The following is a 20295-nucleotide window of genomic DNA, read 5'->3' as shown; positions in this document are numbered from 1 at the left end:
AGGTAAGGAACATGAAGGAATTACGGTGGCTTGCTTAGGATTCCCTGCATCCACTCATTTCTCCTTTCCCTCCACTTGCAGTTTGCAAAGTCTTTGTTGGCTTGGTGCCCTTTTCTCCCTCAGTTTGGTTTAAAAGCAGTGTGCATGTGTGTGGTCGATCTCAAGCAAGCCTTGGTAGGCAGGAAAAAATAACACAAGAGTGGGTCCCTTGTCAGATGAATGGACCTTGTCTTTAATTTGCAAGCACTGAAAGAGTGGGTAGCCAGATAACAGGGAGTCAAAAGGTAGAGGCTTCCTCTATATACCAATGAAATCCATGTGTCCTTTAAAAGTGAAAGCAGTGCCCACCATACTTCATAAATGCAGCCAAAATTAGGATGACACCTCCTTTGGGAAACATTCATACTGCCCCTTGTGGGCTAATGAAGATTCACACACCAAGTGGGAATAGATGCCCGGTAATCTCAACTGATGGTTTTGTTCATTTATACTTTTGTATATCTCATATGATAGTTTAATGAGATGGTGGGAAAATTACAATAGGTGGCAGTGACCAACAATACATTTGAGTAAAAGCAACAAATATTTTACACAGATAGTGGGAATATATATAAAAGGATGATGAAGCAACATTGAAAGGAAAATGCTATTCAGCAGTAGATGACTGTGCCATACACACCTTGTCAAACTGAAGTAGGGGAAAGGAGACACCCCCCCCCATACCCAACATAGTTAAGATAACCAGGTGCATATTACTGGATGCTAAGGTAACATATAATTCTGGTGTTAAGTGATTATGATACAGTCTGAATAGACTACATTTGAGGGTAAGACATAAGAATGGTGTTACATACCCACATCCAGCTTAGGCAGAATTTACTTAATAGTCAAAGTGGTGGAATAGAGCCATAGGAAGCATGTAAGAGTACAGCAATCGATGGGAAAAATACAAATACATATATCTGGATAAAAGTGTGCATTAAATCACATAGTGTATTTCAGTGAGGCTCCAGAGTTAAGTATTCAGTGCCTTCAAAGAGACATGCAAGATAGCCATCTGTTAGGAGTGCTTTGTGTCTTCCTGCATGGCAGGGGTTTGGACTGGATGGTCCTTATGGTCTCGTCCAACTCTATGATTCAATTATTCTAACAACTAATTAGTGTTATACAGCATTGTCCATCTGAAGAAATGATTACAGATACTCTAGGCAAGCTTCTACCCAGGGATTGCTACAGGATTGCTAATTCCAGTAACTGCCTTGAATCCCATTGTGGGAAAAAGGTGGGATATAAATCCTTGAAATAAATAAAAATAAAATTAAAAAATCAGAAGATTAATATTTTAGATTAGTACATTTAGATTAGATGTTATGGCACATAAATAGTAATCTGTTCAGTACTAAGAGTGTAATGGTCTGCTCCAAGAGCAATTTTGTTTCTACACCATTGTTTCTTCTCTCCTGCTTTTGCTGCTGCTGATGTCAAGCTGTGTAATGTTTAAAGCACCAGACTAGAAACATATGACCCATATTCAAATTCCCATTCAGTTAGAAATGTCAGTGAGTGACCATGGGCCATACTCTCTTGACACTACTATGAGGATAAAATGGTGTAGGGAGAAATGGTTTACATTGCCTTTAATTCTTTGGAAGAAAAGTTGGATACAAATATAATTAATAAGTAAGTAGTGTTGTTTACAGTCTTTTGCTGAAGCGGGAGATTTCTAAAATTCATGTCTACTGAGTGTGAGCTGATTGATTTTCTGAGATCATTAATATTGCTCATGAATGTATGTATGCATGCCAAAATGTGCACAGGTGAAGCATGGGGGCACTTCTTTTTTATGGAAATAAAATTACAGTTTAAATGAACTCTTTTATGTGTCTCAAATTTGATGATGCACAAGTCTTGTAGGCTCAACTTTTTTGAGGTTCTCCAGTTTCAGTCAGGAAGCTCTTTGCAGCTTAAATCCACATTAAATTGCTCCTCCCGCCCTAGAAATGAATGTGGATACTTGTACATTTTACCCTCAAATGTTTGTGGGTTTAGGCACATTTTTCAAACATGTTCAATTTTGGTGTGCCCTCTTCTGTTGACCAAATTGTGTCAAAATGTGTTCCATTGATGAAAATATACATTTTTCAAAAGTTTACATTTCTCAGTATTCTGCATATATGTGTGCAGAATACATCTCAGACATGTGCAAAATTATAATTACAAACTCTGTTTGGGTCAACATTTCAATTCCAGGAGATGCAAATTGGGTCATCTCACATTAGAATATGAACCCAATAGATTTCTCACCTAACCCTGACTGAAATCTATGTTAAATAAGATATTAGTTGACTTCCGGCCAGACTTCTTGCCTCATGCCGATAGTGAGAATTATTTAAGCAAAGAGATTTTCACAGGGGGCATATTAACACTAGACTCAGCTGCTTTTATCTCCACTAGTGTTCCTGATTCATTTTGAGCTTGCCAACACAGGCCTACAAAATGTGCAGCAGTACATAAAGTATGTTCTTGTTGTATTTTGTGAGAAACAGGCTAGCATAGAGAAAAGAATATTTATCACTTCATTCCCTTTCCACTACAAAAAATCTTCTTACACAGACATTCTCCATGGTTTTTCAGGACTTGGGTATACAGTAGTAGTGTACAGTAATGTGCAATTTTCTCTAGACTTCACCAAAGCAAACCAGCTATATCTGTTTGTTTCCAGTACAGACCAACTTTTAATTGCTGCTTTAGAAATTTATATAAGTGCATTAGCAATCATGCTTTGAGTCATAGGTGAAGGTTGGAGAGATGATTTGCAACTTCATTATGTAGAAAATTGGACACTAACAGAAGGAAGCTAAAGAGTAAGGATAAAGCAGATTGCACCTTTAGAGATTCAGCTGTCTTATAGCTGTTTTTATGAAATGTGTAAGCTTAGTGTTGTGATGAAAAGCCCTAAAGAATTAGAGAGGCCAGTGATATAAATTTATTGTGACATTAGCCTGAGAGGAAAAGCTGTGTTCACTTAAAAAAAATTAAAAGGAACTCTCCCAAAACACAAAACAGAAAAACAAAACCAGTAAATCCGAATGGTTAATCACCATAATTGTCAAAGGAAAGTTATAACACTAAATCCTAATTTTAGTAGCTAATTGCAGTGTCTTTAGTTCACTTAGAAAAATGTATAACATTTGCTTCAAATCTGGGCAAGGAAGACTGGATTTAAACAATCGTGTTGTTTATTCCTTTCTGTATTCACTGGTGCATTTGCCATGGAATGGGAATTAAGTGCTATCAAAAGAATTTTAACGGTGAAATCCATGATGCCTCTAAACATTTCTGAAGCTCTGGTTCCACTGTATTCCAGTGTCATGGTGACTGCAAATATCTTGGTTTCAAGTCAATCTGCCCATTAAACAGAATGAGGTGGTAGTCTGAGGGATTGAGAACTCATGATACATTATGGATTTTGCAGTCCATAATTTTGCAGACTGGCCATTAAGGACGGCCTGGAGTTGGAGTCGAGGCTTGGTGTCCATATGACGCACACCCTGACTTCACCCCCATATCAGCATGATGCTATGCACCACTCCACATGGTGCACAGTGTCAGGGCGCTCCTCTGACACTGCATTTACATGACACAGTGCCAAAGGAATGCTTAAAACATGGCGCCGTGGCTGTCATGCCCTTTCCAGGGCGCAAAAAGGAGCTGCTTTTTGCAGCTATTTTGCACCCTTAGTGGCAGTCTGCACAGCCTCTTAAATTCCAAAAAAGGACATTAAGTCCCATGCTCCAGACAGTTGATTAGAAGGCATGAGAGTGAGCATCTTTCTGCTTATTGATCACACCCACCATTCACTGCCACTGTTGTCTTGCTCCTGCCTACTTGTTTATTTGGTGGTGATTATCCTTGCTGCCCCACTTTTCTTCCCACTACTCCCATATGCCAATGTTGTTGTTAACTGCTGTCAAATTGACTTCAAACTCCAAGGGGTTATTCAGAAGGTGAAAATAATCCTGGTAGGATGTAGATTGAATCTGTATTGTTCACATGGATTTCAAATGCATTCAATTAAGTTGGGGGGGGGGCTTCCACCCTCAGCCCCACTTAACCTGGGCTAATCGATCTCATTTCCTCCCCCTTGAGGTTTCCAGAAAGATATACATTGTCGGCTATGAGAATAACTGATGCAGATAGACTGGGATAAAACTTTGCATGCCTGGAAAGTATTTCAAATACATCTGCATCATTGACTCCATCTTTATTTGCAGTGCTGACACATGTGAACAACAGAACTCGCAAAGATGTGTAGAGATGCAGTTCCGATTTAAAAAAACACACAAATTGAGAATGATTGAATGAGATTACTTGCAAGTCATGTTACAAAACAAAAAGTTCTCCTGTGCTCAATAAGGTATTGCAGGGCTGTGGCTGGACTGAATCTATCCATCTGTAATTGGTTTTCTTTTTTTCCTACTGCCTTTTACTTTATCAAGTGTTATTGTCTTTTCTAGTGACCCATGTCTTCTCATGGTATGTCCAAAGTGTGACTCTCTCAGTTTAGTCCTCTTGGCTTCTAAGGAGAGTTCAGACCTAGTTTCCTCTAAGACCCATTGATCTTTGTAGCGGTATACGGTATCCATAGAGTTCTTCTCCAGTGTAACATTTCAAATGAGTTGATTTTCTTCTTATCACCTTGTTCATTGTCCAGCTTTCACAACATACATAGAAACTTGAAATGCCATGGCATGGACAATCCTAACTTTAGTACTGAATGATACAGTGGGACCTTGGTATCCACTGGGGTTTGATTCTAGGACCCCCCCCCCCCCCATGGATATCAAAATCTGTAGATGCACAAGTCCCATTACATATAATGTGCAAATTAAACTGGTGTCCGTTATATAAAATGGCAAAATCAAAGTTTATCTTTTGGAATGTATATATTATTTGAATATTTTCAAGATGTGGATAAAGAATCCATGGATAAGGAGGGCCAAATTTGTGTCTTTATACTTCAGGAACTTGTCTAGTTCCACGGATGGCTAACTGTATTGTTAAAGCACATGGAGCTAAAGACATTGCCTTTGGCAATAGAAAGTGGAGGACAATTGTCCTCATGATTTATCAACTTCTGATCCTTCAGAGCTTATTTTATAACAAATAAACCACAAGAAAAAAACCTATTGTCTTCAGGGAATGTCAGATAGGATTATGGAAACAGGTGAATAGAATTTCTGTAAACATAAACTGGTATTCTAGTAAACTCCATTCGTATAAACACAACTCATTCTATCTCTCAGTCCACTGACCTTCAGCTTTGTGTTGACAAATGTGTAGGAGCAGGTATAGTTTTTAAAAGATCCAGAAGATAAAATGTTATATTTTATTGAAAGGGATGTATACCACGAACTGGAGAGCAGGCAGATGTAAAAAATAAAATTGATGGTTTTATAGGAATTGTAAACATTTTCTTGCCCATGCAATCCATTTTTAGTTTAATGGGAGCTAACTTAAAGTTATATAGGAATATGCTTGCAGCATAAGTCTCAGAAAGCACATTCATACCCAAAATAGCACTTTAAAAAATCTGCTAATATTTTCACTACTCAGTCTAAAGACCTGTGAACAGTTTTCTGGATTATTAGAATAATCTGTATAAATCAACTGTGCCTGTTTCTTCCATGTTTACTATTTATTCTGATAAATACGAAAACTGAATTTAGGGGGCCATTAAATAATAATTATAGTACTACGGGTATAAAGAATATTAACAGTTTTTATTTTCCTTGTTGAGTAAGTGTCAGAACCTTCTCTTAGTGGGGAAAATATCAGCTGACATGAGGTTTTTCACTACTGTGTGAGATTAAAAAAAGGCAAGCAGCTTGTTCATATCATCAGTAGCAACAGCAAAAAGGCGGGAAAGTACAAATTCTGTTTTTCACAACAGTAATGGTTGTGCATAGAACATGCTTTCCTCAAAATACTGTGTGAAAAATCATAAAACTTTTATTAAAAGGTGCTGAAGTGTACAACATTATTTTAAACAAGTACACAAAAAACTCTTCCAAATAAAATACTTTTAAAACTTTAAACTGATGATTAGCTGGGGAAAGAGACCAACTTGTTTTTTATTGTTGTTTTAAAAAAATTGAACAGCTAAAGTGACTAAGGGGCAAAACAGATGGGCAGGAAGGAGGGGCCAGAAGCTGCTCCTGGTCCAATTGCTCTATAGCCATGGTGGCCACACATTGTGACCCCAAGGGTGCCCGCTGCCTTGGTCCTAAATGGACTCTGGCAAGAAGCAGAAAAAATACACTTCTTTTTGGTCCACCTTTGGCGCCACTGGTGCAGCCTCAGCATGGCTTTCTCGTGAGTTGGAGGCGTGTATCATGTAATTGCCATGCCCCCAAGACGCCCGGAAGCTGGCTTTTTAAGCCCGTCTGTTTCAGGCCTATGTTCATCTTTCTTTCTGGACTAAAATGCATTTGAAATTGCCTGATTCACAAGATTTAATTTAACAAAGACAAATAACACTTGGCTGAAAATGTAGGATTTTCAAGGTCAAAAATAGTACTGTGGACTACATAGGATACTATTGAAAACTTTAGACTGCTGTGTTCTGCTTCTGCTTCATAAAGCATACATACAAATATTTCCATCAAGCCAATTCGTTGTTTGAATTTTGTATGTAACTTAACATGGGAAGTGCTCAGTTATAGTGATGCTTTGAAAGTAGTTGTCGGTGTCACCCCACTTGTCTCCAGCAATATTTCATAGTCTCCCCCCATTGCAGTCAATGCCCACTCTTCACCCAGTGTGGTTCTGTATTTTCATCCTTGCAAGTGAAGAGAAGTGGCAGTTAAAGCAACTGCTAAACCTCTAAAGAGGAACTTGACACTCAGAGAAGTATTTGTTCAGAATAAACCTGCTGAGTGTGATCTGGAGAGAATGCAATATTAGCAATGAAAGCAAAGAATAAAACTGTGTATGCAAGATTTTTTTCTTGACTTTTTCTTTTTGGTTTGGAGATATTTTCCTCTTTTCCAGACTGCTGAATCTGAAGTTTGCAGTTGCATAATCAGAAGAAATTTAACACAAGAGGAATGCATCAGATGCCATGCTGCAAATGCATGCAGTCATAGTAATACAGTAATGTTAAAATCATACAAATTTTAGAAACCCTATTTTTTTTTTAAAAAGAAATAAACATTAGTCTGCTGTTCACTAGAGACCTAATCACTTCCCCAATGAATACTAAGGAGAAGAAACACATTAGCCAGTAACATTATGTAAGTTTATCAGTATGTGCATTTTAATAGGGGAATAATTTAGGCAACATAATACTGTACTTAGGATGGTTTTGCAGGATTTAATATTTTTGTTTATTTATTTTAGTTGTTGCCAGGGCAGATTAAATTTAAAATCATGGATTGCAATCAATATTTAAATTACCAAGAATGCCCCATCCATATTTAAATATTTGATTTAACCCTCATCTGGTTAGATATGAAAACTTGAGTGCTTTGCAGGGTATTTTTAACAGAATTGGAATTCCAGTGTTGCGGGGTACAAAAAATTCCATGTCCATGGGAGCAGTTCTAGCTTAAGAATCAAGGCTGTTCCACAATACCCAAACACTCAACATCAGAAAACTTTTGTTCACATAACTTGGAATGTTGGTTCTGAGTAGCTGTCAGCTCTTCCCCACATTTTTTGGTTGTTCTTGCAAATGTCTTATAAATATGACTACTGTACTGCCATTTCCCATTCAAAGAAACAGAATACTTATTTTGAAGCCCAAACATTAAGAAATCCAAAAGGAAAACAGCTGAAGCTGTTTATGTGCAGGAAGACTGCCTCTACAACAAAATAGCCTCTGCTGAGAGAAATGTCTCCCAGTGAAGAGCTCATTTTATGCCAGGAACTCTGCCCACAATGATAACCTAATACGTTTGGTGCTGCAGTGGTCCTTGTTGGCAAATTTCCCACATATATTGCACTGCTGTATCTTATCCACTGTCTTATTGTAGGAATAACATTGTGTGGGGAGGGATGTATCTCATCTGTTGATGGTTCGCTCTTTGTTTAGCAGACCTTCTGACATTGTTAAGCTGTTGAAAAGGGTGCCCCCCACCACAAATTGTCCCTCAGTTTGTTAATTTGTGGTTCAGTCAGTGTGTCGTTATATAATATACAAGTTGAGTAACCCATGATGTACCAGACTGCTTGGTCAGGCCAATGTCTCTCTTCAGAAGATACCAGATATTACATTAGATCCTGACTACAGTTTAATTAAATAATGCTCCGAGTATACCCCTATTATGTACCACTTCTGTAGCAGCACAGTAAACATAATCTACTACATGTTCTGAAAGGCAGTCAGTTTATCAGTGAGAAGATAAATGTTTGTTACGGTCACAGACCAGCATAATAACAAAAATATAGCATACAAAATACTATATACAGTAGCAAAACCCATAAAATAAGTAGCATACATGTAAATATACCAATAAATAAATAAATAAATAAATAAATACAGATAATAATCTTTCAGAGGACCGAACCCATTTAATCCTGACAAAACCCAACTAGAATTTCAATTACCAATCCATTATATCAGTGAGCATATGCATCATTACTATTTCTTTCTTAAATCACAAGTGACTTAGGCCTGTTGTTTCTCTGATGTGGCAGCCCACAAGACTAGATACTACAGTTCTTTCAAGGCCTTATGATATTCATGATATACCCCACCAAGAGCACCATATGTCTTCAGTTTAGTGGTGCCAAGGGGCTTCCATTGTTTAACTTGGATAAGGTTTCTCTTGTTCCATGCCCTGAATACATGCTTTTATTATTTATTTATTTAAAAAAATCTTTCTGTTTTCATTGAAGAGCAGTTCAAAGTTTTCTGGCACTTTATATCCATTTCCACCATTCTTTGTACTATCTGGTGAAATGTCTGTCTCAAATATTTGTACCCCTCCCTTTCATGACAACGGTATCTATATGTTTACTCTCCTGTCTCTAGGTCTTCACTGAGTCTTGGGTAGGTATGGCTATGAAGTCCCTCTCTTTCACATATGCCTCAAAGCATTTCCAGATGACGCTACTAACTGCGTGTCTACTTGCCAAATGCTTTAAGACAGGGTTTTTCAACCAGGGTTTCTCAAGTAGGGTTCCCTGGAACCCTGGGATTCTGTGAGAGATCACGACTGAAATCCCACCACCACTTTTTGAGTTGCAAATAGAATATTTTTTTATGCAGGAGTACCTTGACATCTGAACATAATTTCAAGTAAAAATATTTTAAAAAGCTGTTCCAAGGGAACACTGAGCAGCTTTCCCCAGGTAGTAGAATATCTTCAATGTCAGAGTCTCTGAATCACCCTGAAAGGGGTGTTCAGGGGTTCCTCTGATGCACAGCATTTTATTACAGTTTCAGACCAAAAAAACTAACATTGAAAAACACCTGGTACTTTCCCCCAGCATTGCTTCTGTCAGTGGATAGACTTCTCCTTTGCACTACAACCATGCACAATAGTAATGTGGAGTCATACTTATGACACCATTTACCTACATCAAGAACACAGCAAAATGATTCAGAAATTTGCACAACCATGTGCTTACTGTTGATGGTGCAGCCTTAAATTTAGTCTCTAGTTAAGTCTGTCTCTCTCATGGAATTTTCAATATCAGTGTTACCCTGATTGGATAATTTTACCTTCACCTTCACTTATACCTTCACTATTTAATAGCCAACAGGGTTTTGATTACAGTTGTTTTCACTTTCTCTTTATTTGGGCAAGTTTGTTTCTCATCTGAATACTTTGACCAGCTTCTTTGCATCTTCTTTCAACCACCAATTGGCATGTTAATTCTTTTTTGGCTAGGACAGAAAGTATCCTAATGACAAAATGCAACAGATTTGTTGTATTCCATTCCAACTTTTTTTTATGTGTTTTCTTTAATGTACATGGCTGGTGGCTGAAACTCGTGGACATTGTTTACAGTTCTTCAGGTGACAATGTCATAAAATGCCTCCCATGTAAGTCGAGTTCTGTATGAATTCTGCTGAAAAACCTGCCTTTGGAGGACTAAAATAACCAATCTGGATGACAGTTACAGTTTACATTTCTTTTAACAATGATGCAAACCCCGTCATTGAAATATGTTATTTTCAACTTAGTAGAACAGTTTACAATATCTATGGTTTATATTTTTAAGGTAACCTTTTATTCATTTAGAAAATAGTAGATCATTGTAAATTCACTAAACTTATTATATGTGTCAAGTTGTAGATGCTGCATCATTACCTTTGGAATGATTAGAAGTAAATCACTCATACAAGCCTAACACTTCAATCCAATATTCTCATTCAGTGAATGGCAACTTGGTCAATAGTTGTGTAAGTTTTATAGGTTTTATATAGTCTAGTTGCATTTATACCATAGTTTATTTAACAACTGGATTTAGGCCATAGTTTATTAGTTTATTAAACTAAATCTTAAAAGTCACATTAATATTTCAATTTGCATTTGCAATATTGGTGCTCCCACTAGCCATATACATAACTATTTATATAGCACCCATCTACAGAACTCTAGATGCTTTTGCACAGGTATTAAACCTGGGATAGTCCCCTAAGAAAGCAGAGAGGCCAATAGTAACTGAAAGTGTTAGAAAGGAGCCATATTAATGTAAATGGTGGTGGATCTTGAAGTGGGAACCCAGAGACTACCATAATATTTTGCTAGATTTAAAAATGTTTTAAATTTAAAATTTTTATTTTGCTTGAACTGTAAATAAACTTGGGCCCAAAACAGACGGGCCAAAAGAAGTGGCTTCTGGCTTATTTGGGGGCATAATGTTCAGATGATACAAGACCCGAAAGTAGTCAGAAGCTGCTCCAAGGCTGTGCCTAGGTGGCAAGAGCTGGCCCAAAAAAAAAAAGGAGAGGATTAAATCCACTCCTGCCGGCTGCTCATACAGGGCCACAGTAGCAGCCTGCTTTGGGAGTGGGCTATCTGGTTGCCACAGTCCTGGAGTAATAGTGGCTGGAGCTGCCTCTGGCCACTTCTTTTGGCCCTGATGCTTTGGCCCTTGCATTGTCTTAAAACTTCTATAGCTAGATCTAGTCTCCCACATTTGATGTCTTTTTTATTGATAGACTGGAAAAAATGATTTCCCCCCTGCCTTTTTCTGTTTGGTGAGAGGTAATTCAATGTGTATGAATGTGAAAGAGGCCAGCAGAAGACAGCAGTGATGGTAAAGAGATGTTGAAGGACACGGGTGTTAGAAAAAAGCAACAGTAAGACAGGGAAGGCAGAGACAGCAGTGGTGTCTGTAGAAGGGAATGACAGCAGGCTCTGAGTCGCCTATTTCTCAGAGCTCAGTCTCTAGAGGGTTGAGGGTACTAAGGCTTTCCTGGAGAGGTGGCTTAAAAATTATACCAAGAATGGGCAATTTCCTAAACTATCCCCTTAAAATGCTTTGGCTGTCACACCTGCTCCCCACATATGGAAATAGCTGGTTCAAAACTAGCAATTGCATCCTTCAGTAGCTGCTGCTTCTGTGTTTTCTTCCTTCTCGTGGACAGGCAAAGTAAAAGTGAAATTGCTTGTGCAGGAGTCAAAATTATGCAGCCTTCAGTCCCCAGCCTACAGAGGATTCTAGGTGGTCTTGGTTGAGTGAATCTGCTGCTGTCATTAAGGCTTTTGTTCACCAGTCCAACAAAATGAAGTTCTTAAATGTATATTACATCTATCTTAATGAGTTCTATTGCAATCAGAGAGAACCACTTAATAACACCAGCAGATTCACTCATCCAAGGAAATTAAGAGAAGCTTTGTTGGTAGCTGTCTTTTTTTTTTTTTACAAAACACCTTTAACTACAGAGCTTTTTAAAATCTAATTTGAACACCTTCTGGAAGCATAAACAACAATTCCCATGTGAAACAGAGATGTATACAGTCAAGGATCCTGAAAATGTTTCTGAATTTTTAAATTTATTTATAGAATTTCAATTTACTTCCCTACTGATGATGCTGTCTCAAGCCTTTTCTTATTAGCTCAAAGTCAGAGGTATGGTGTTATTTCTATATTTAAACAGATTGAATATAGTTCCACACTTTTTTTCTTGACAGGAATACACAATAGATGTTTTTTTCCGTCAAAAATGGAAAGATGAAAGGTTAAAGTTTAAGGGTCCTATGAATATTCTTCGACTGAACAATCTAATGGCCAGCAAAATATGGACTCCAGATACATTCTTTCACAATGGGAAGAAGTCAGTCGCTCATAACATGACCATGCCAAATAAACTACTGAGAATCCAAGATGATGGGACTCTCTTATATACCATGAGGTAAACATTTTATTTCACTCCTTTTATTAATTTATTTATCTTCATATTCACTTTCCTGTTATTCACTGTTGGACATGGTAGACAGTTTTGGTGAGTCAAGGAGGACCCCTTGTGCCAATGGGATGCTTCAGTAGCTGCACAGGCACCCTCTCCCTGCAACTTGTTTAAAAGGTGAACTGCTACTTTTGAAATTTCTTTCTTTCTTGTTTCCCAGAAAAATTGGGGGTTGGGGGGAATAACCTTGGGTTGCCCATATTCCAAGGCTGTTTGCCTCTGTGCAAGATTGTTATTGTTTTAGATCCATGTCACAATGAGCAGGAGTCCCGCACTTCCATCACTATATTCCACTGCAAGCAGTTGTCTAAGATGAGCAAGCTTTTAGCTGGGCAGAATGAGTCAGCTATAAATCACTTTTTGGGGTGCTAAAAACAGAAAAGTGCACCATCCCAGGATTGTACCATTTTAACTCACATTATCACACATGCATACAACTAGTTGTAATGGCCAACATTTGCTAGTAGAAGGATGTATATAGTTTGTAGAGTTCCATGGTAATTGAGAGGTCTGTTACATTTGAAGGTGAGGGATAACTTGGTAATTAGTAAATGTTGCTACTTTGAAGAGTGGTGTAATCCAAGGTAATTGTTGTATATATCATGATGTTCTCCAAGATTTATCTCTGGTTTGATCTACTTATTGTTTGCAATTGGGAGTGAAATAACAAAAGCTAAATTATGTAGTAACTCCTCCATTTTCGCAGGGATCCCATTGGCTTGAATGGCAGTGTTCGCCCAGGGGCACGCACTGGCACACACCATGGGCACGTGCCCCATTTTGTGTCCTCCCCCCTGTTTGCTGCCCACAAACTGGCAAAGGACACGGCTTCCAAGTCTGCAAAAAGGGAGGGGTGACTGTATTTGTTTTCACTGGGCGTAAGGCATGTGTATGTACCAAAAGTTCTGTATTTGTGTGCCATACTCTTCTGACTGTCATTAAAAAACTTGGAGTTATTAACTTTCATGGGATCTTTCCTTATTGTTTTTGAATCAACTATTTTTGATTAACACAAGGAAGCAATTTCATATGAGAAGGGCATGTAAAATTATGTTTAAGAAGTATGATCATCATCATCATCATCATCATCATCGGCAGCTCATCAATAATTAAAAATATAAATTAAAAACACAAATTATCATCATTACTATTAAATATTATTAAAACTGATCATCTTTGCAAAACAACCAGCAAATGAAAAACATTTTTAAAACACGTGAGAAAGTGTTTAATAATGACAGTATAGGCCATTGAAACTCATTCCTCAATAGCCAGTCTGTTGCCCAAATCCTGAGTAAAATAAATCCCAGAGTACTGTCCCATCATTGTTTTGTTACAGATAGCTTCAGCACATTATTCATTCATTCATTCTTAGAAATAACTGAAAGCTCTGTGAAGGACTAAATAACAATAAATTATAAGAAATACTGGATTATGTTTTAATTACTTTCACACAGCTCATCTCTATGATTGGAATATATTTTTGTGTGATTGATTTCTGTGACGTCTTCGCAGCAAGCAAGCATATAGTCTTTTGCCTTCTAGGCTTACAGTCCAGGCCGAGTGTCCAATGCACTTAGAAGACTTCCCTATGGATGCTCACTCATGCCCATTGAAATTTGGCAGCTGTAAGTAACATGACTAAAAGTTCAGCCTCTAGCTATTAAATATGTAATGTACCAGTATTATAAGTCATTGTTTCATTTGCACATATTTATATATGTTTTAGCAACATTGTGTTACATTATGTATTATGCATTCTGGGTTTGAGGGTTTTTTTAATTTCATTTTTAGTGCTGTTGTCTTTGTGCATATTAGGAGACTCTCAGAGTTCTTGTTTTTAAAAATACTATTTTATGATTTATCACAAATGTTGTTGTTTTTTAACTTTCTCTCATATAATGGCACTAGTATATATAAATTGTCAGTATATAGTAATACTGTCATTAGTCCAGCACCTACATAACTACAGTTGTGTATACTAAAAGTAGTTTAGAAACAAAGTAAAATAGGGCACCTGATTAATGATAAGTTTATGTATTGTATTAGGCTGTACAAGGTGAAGTTTATTTATTTCACTTACATTTCACATTTCTGAAGAATAGAGGTTTATGTTCAAACTTTGCACCAAATCATGGGGGTGAAAAACAGCGTGGTTTATTGTGACATCTGAATAGACAAGCCATGGTTGGTAATTGGCCAACAAACTGGGATATGAAACTAGTGTGCATATTACACTAGTCAGTTGTTTTAGGTTGTTCTGGTTGAAAACTGCTTCTCACGTACTTGGAAAAGGTTGCAGAATGATAATGTCCTCATTTACACCATCACAGCATTTATGCCTTAATAGGGTTAGTTCCTGTGTTTGCTTCTTGCACTTGAAATATGACAATACTTTTTATACTAACCCTGCTTGTGCTGCCTCCTGCTCCATGGTTGATGTATCGTTTGAAAAATGGGAAGCTGTAGTTATACAGTTATGCAATTCTGAAATTGTGCAATTATGTAATGATGATATTAAGGAACCATCCCCACTCCTTCACCAGGTTAGGAAGATGAACTCATACTACACTGCTTCCATCACTTTTTTCCACATGCTTTGTGCCACCAATCAAAACTTGCCTAGTTTTGCTTTTCTCTCTTACTCTTTAAACTTGTATATATTTACTCTTTATTTATTTTTAAAACTTTTTCTGAACTTTGTGGTTTCTCTAGGTAGTAATCCTTAATAGGATTACATCAGAACTGTGCCATTGCACTGCTCCTCTTATTTTATTTATTTATTTTACAATTTCTTTTAAAAAAAACATACCAAGGAATGTAGAATGAATTCTTGGAACTGGTATTCCAGCATCCTCTCAGCCTACATCACTGCTACTATGCCCCCAATAACAGAACTAAGGAGAATGAGACATTTGCATTCAAAGTAGTTACTAAACTATAGCAGGATAGGGTATTTCAAGTGGGTTATTTCGAGTGTGAAAGGAATAGATTTTCAAATGATCCACCAGTAGTACAGCATGGTGCAGCACCTGGAGAGTCATGATGTTATACAATACAATAAACTCCAGGAGAAGATGGGACTAATGTGGAATATCAGTGTTATATAATAAAGCCTCATACTTTGAAACTCGTTTTGCAAACTAGGCATTTTTGTGATGTACTATGTTAAAACATATTCTTCATATGATTAATCTGACAAAATACCTTTACTGCTGGGGGTGAATTTGTTTTGTACTCTGAAACTAATTTATATCAGCATCTGAGGTCAGATTTTCAGTATTTTCAGGCTAAAGAGAGGATGAATTACCACATGTGATTTCCCTAGTTTTATCATTTTAATAAGTCTACATGAGAGATGTCATGTAGGCTAAGAAAACTCCAGCCCAAATGTGGTGTGTAAATAGACTAGAATAGAATAGAAAAATAGAGAAAATATTTTCTAATAATCTTCTTTTGGGCAGAGTAGATATAATCACATTTAAAAAGACAATTCTGATCTGTCATGTTCACTCTAAAACCTGAAACCCGATATATTTCTCTGTATTGCTGTGCATTTGTTTTAAATGCAGAATAAAATGAATAAAAATTAACCTAATCGGGGCCAGTCCATTATATTTTCATCTATACTGTATTTGTCTACACTAGTAGAAACATTGGCTAACCAGTACACAACCATCATTTTGTATCCATAGGCCTTGTATTGAGGACCTGGTTTCCATGAGGTTTCCAGGTTTTCAAGTATCCTGCCATAGCCCACTATGATTAAGGTCTGTGCTTGAAGGACAGCAAGATTGTTGGGTCCACCAGCTGTTTCAGTCTCCTACATTTTCTAGGAGCACTACTGTTATCTGGGGAAATTAATATGGTGACTGGACCCATTTTTCTTTGGGAGCCCTGAAACATGTTTCCTCAGATGTGTCTTTCAAGGGCATTATCCCCCAAAATTAACGTTCCCCCACACTCTAGAAGAAGCTGGCATCATTCCTACTTGATAAAACAGAAACAATCCTAATATTGCAGTTGTCAAAATCCCAAAGGCCAACATGGTGGGTTGCAAGCTCATACTTTTTGAATATCACAGATGGCATTGAAGTCTCTGATGTTGGCACAGATCTGACTGAGGCAACTAATCACCTTTCACATCCATAATGAAACCGAGGAATGTCCAGCATACCTTGCAGAATGCTGATGAGTATGAGACAACACAGATAGTCACAGGTCTAATATACTGTTAAAGCAACTATTTGCCAGCCATGGGAATTGTCATTAGTTGAACTGGTAGAACTTTATAACACTCTAGAAAGGACTGCCACTGATCCTACGAAGCAGTGCAGCCTTGGAAAACACCATGTTCAAACCATTATTAGGAACAAGAGTTGAGAATATTTGTGGAATATGGCCAATTGGAGTGGGCCATTTGTCTGCAAGACTTTTCACAGACATATCCTAAAAAAATAAATAAATTCAATTGCTCATTTAGAGATTCTCAACTTTCCAGTGGCTTCTGTAGATTCATCTCCTGATAATTCCATCTATTCATGCAGAATCTCTCCTGTCTTCAAGGTGAGTGTTTCAATGTCCCTTGCTTCGTTGTCCACATTGTTTGTAACTTTAATAAACCTGATTTATATTGCAGAAACTTAGGCCCTTTCACTACATTTATAAGACTTCATCAGCCATACCTCCATCCTATTGGGATTTGAAGTTTAGTTAAGTTAAGAAATTAGAGTTCTCAGCCAAAGAACTCTTATGCCTCACCAAATCACAACCCCCGGGATTTCCATAAGATGCAACTATGGAATTGTAGTGATATACTTGAAAGTGCCTTTGGTGAGTCCTACCTGTGGCATAATTAAGCTAAGGTCTGTTACAGACTGCCAAAATAAAGCTGCTTCGGGTCTCTTTGGAGGTATGCTGTTTAAATGATGCATGGGTCCTAAGAGTCCGGAGGTCGCACCAAAGCCACGCTCCAGTCCTAAGGACTACAGTGCAGCTTTGGTGCAGCTTCTGGATTCTTAGGATGCATGCATCATTTCAACAGCATACCTCCAAAGAGACCCGAAGCAGCTTTATTTTGGCAGTCTGTAACAGGCCATAGAATTTCAGAAAAGACATACCTCTGCATCATACATATTATATACAAAGCATAGCAAAAAAGTTTTATTTTGTAACTCTTTTAATTTGTTGTAACTCTTCTGAGAAATGCCACAGCATTGCCTCTTATAAGGATTTTTAATGCATAAGCTAAAGAGAAGATATTCTTCTGCACTGGTGAATCCTCACTTGTTGTATTTACTGCCAAAACTAGCCTGAAAGAAATCAGTTTGTTGGCATGGTTAGCACCTATGTGTTGGACTAAGACTTGAGACCCAGGTTCAAGTCTCCAACGAGCCATGCAACTCATTGGATGAATGAGGGCTAATCCCTGTCTCTTTCAGTGATTTGTCTCACAGGTTTATGTGAGGATAAAATGGAGAAGAGTACAGCCATATTTTCCACCTTGAGCCCCTTGAGGGAAAGGCAAGATATAAATCTAAATGGTAGCATATAGTTGTAATAGCGTTCTTTACTTTCCATGGAAAAGTGTAGGTCACAACACAAATCCAAACCTTCAACTGACATGTCTTTCATTTTATACACAGGTGCAGAATTCCAGTGCAGGAGGCAAAGAGAATGTCTTAAATAGAAAAGAGTCTGTAATGTGACACCCCAAATTGTGGAGGTGTATTTGAAGAAGATATCCTGCCATCTCAGGACACTTGAAGCCAAACATGTCCTGTTAACATGAAGAAAAGGGGGGAAAGTACATTACTTGCAGTGTGTGAAGAATTTGACCTTCGACCAGTTAGGGAAAGTAAAAAAAAAATGTACTCCTTGAGCTCTAGGGATGTAAAGAACATTCAAAAATATTTGAAAATATGGTTAAAAAACATGTCTTTCAAGTGCTGAGAAAATCTGACAAGAAGAATCTTAGCTGATCATTTTCACCATTTGGGACTTATTTTACACAAAATTCACATGTGGGTTTTTTTTTGCACAAAAATAACATAAGTAATATTTTAAATAGTTTTAATTTTATTATTAGGTTACTATTATTTAATCTCACCTTTTATATATTTTAACTATATTTGTTTCCTTGTAATTTTCTGTCCCTGCAAGGCACCTTGAATCCCAGTCTGGGAGAATGATGGGATATAAAGAAAGTGATGGATAGATGGATGACATTTTCTGCATAGAAAAGGCTATGTTCTATGAAATTCAAATGTGTGTAAATTTTACCTACAGTAACTTCTGAATTATAGCATTTTCTGTGCAGGAAACAGCAATTTATATTGTTGGTATTTCTATGAATAAATATTATTTTCTGCTCAGAAAAAGTTATTTCCTGCAAACAAAATGAGATTTATTTTACACACACATTGTTGATTTGAATTTTAAAAAACCAGATTTTTCTGTACATGAAACAGCCTTTTCTACACAGAAGATAATATTTCTGTGGAGAGATATCATTCTCCGTACAGAAAAGGCTGTTTTCTATGCAGAAAAAGTTCTTTTTCTATACAAAAGCAACCATATGCAAATTTTGCACAGAATGTGTTCCAAATTGGGGGGAAAATTATTTGTTTGTTTGTTTGTTTATAGTATTTATACAGGCATCAATAACCATATGGTTTTCAAAGACTTTCTCAGAGATGGATGAAAATTGTTAAGCTGACCCATTGCCTCCATTGAGGAAAAAAGTACTGGTGAAGAATTATATGCCCATTATGAACAGATACTGTAAATAGAAACATGAAAAACATGATTTAATTAAACAAAGAAAACATGGCTGAAGCATTAAGTCTCATTGCAGTATTTGTGCACACTAAAATTACATAATCTGAAGCTATGTTCAAGTCTATGGATGTTCATTTTCATAAAGAATGAAAATTTAAACTATTAGATGGAAATAATTGATAATTATCTTTATTATTTTAATTTTTAAATTGTTTCAAATGTATTTATTGAAAGCTGCCAAAAATGTTATGATATAGGGTGGAATATATATAAATATTTTAATTAATAATTATAGTGATGTAAACATGATCCTCAATAATGAAAATAAATATTTCAGCAAAACAAAATTAATTATCAACACCTGTTTGAGAAGAAAATGGGAGACCATATTTAATCTGTAAATTTACAGCGCTTTATAAATAAAGGTTAATAATAATAATAATAATAATCTGATATAGCTGGTGATCTTGCCCCTCCACTAGAATTAAAAATGTTTCTCTCAAATTCTGCCCTGATCTGGTCCAGTGGCTATTGAAAGGCTTTTAGAAAGCTATTCATTAAATATTACCCAGTCTCTATGTGTATGCAGTCATTTCATGCTGTTAATTATGTTTAAATGTTAAATTAAAAATTGAAACAATTTGTGTAATGAAAGCACAAAATAGATATTTTATCATGGGTAGCAGAATACACTTATAGATTAATTACAGTTATTTATAATACACTAGGCCCTTGGTATCTACTTGGGTTTGGTTCCAGGATCCCCCATGGATAACAAAATCCGTGGATGCTCAAGTCCTATTAAATATAATAAGAGCAAAATGGTGTCGCTTATATAAAAAGGGAAAATCCACGTTTGCTATTTGGAATTTATACTTTTTAAAATATTTTCAAGCCATGGATGCTTAAATCCACAGATAAAAAGGGCCAACTGTATTATATTATTTAATATCATTAAATGTATACATCTGCAGTGTTGTTTTATAGAAACTTACTTATGATCCACCTTTGTTTTAAAATGTAGTTAAAATAATAAAGGAAATCTTAATTGAATATGTGGTATTTTTTGGAGTGAAGGGAGTTGGAAA

The 20295-nt window shown here is 36.7% G+C and overlaps 1 protein-coding gene across 2 annotated transcripts in view; it reads left to right on the top strand.

The window, feature by feature from the left end:
* GABRA2 (gamma-aminobutyric acid type A receptor subunit alpha2) overlaps window positions 1-20295 on the top strand; it is a 93647-nt gene that overhangs the window by 54059 nt on the left and 19293 nt on the right. For both annotated transcript variants that reach the window (XM_042470510.1, XM_042470509.1), the window contains exons 5-6: window positions 12153-12373; window positions 13973-14055. In XM_042470510.1, coding sequence (XP_042326444.1) covers window positions 12153-12373; window positions 13973-14055 — 304 coding nt within the window. The remainder of the gene's footprint in view (window positions 1-12152; window positions 12374-13972; window positions 14056-20295) is intronic.

This window comes from Sceloporus undulatus, chromosome 5 (genome assembly GCF_019175285.1).
Source record: "Sceloporus undulatus isolate JIND9_A2432 ecotype Alabama chromosome 5, SceUnd_v1.1, whole genome shotgun sequence".
NCBI classification, from domain to species: Eukaryota; Metazoa; Chordata; class Lepidosauria; order Squamata; family Phrynosomatidae; genus Sceloporus; species Sceloporus undulatus.
Note: the sequence above shows the minus strand (reverse complement) of the source record. Positions and strands in the feature narration are given on the sequence as shown.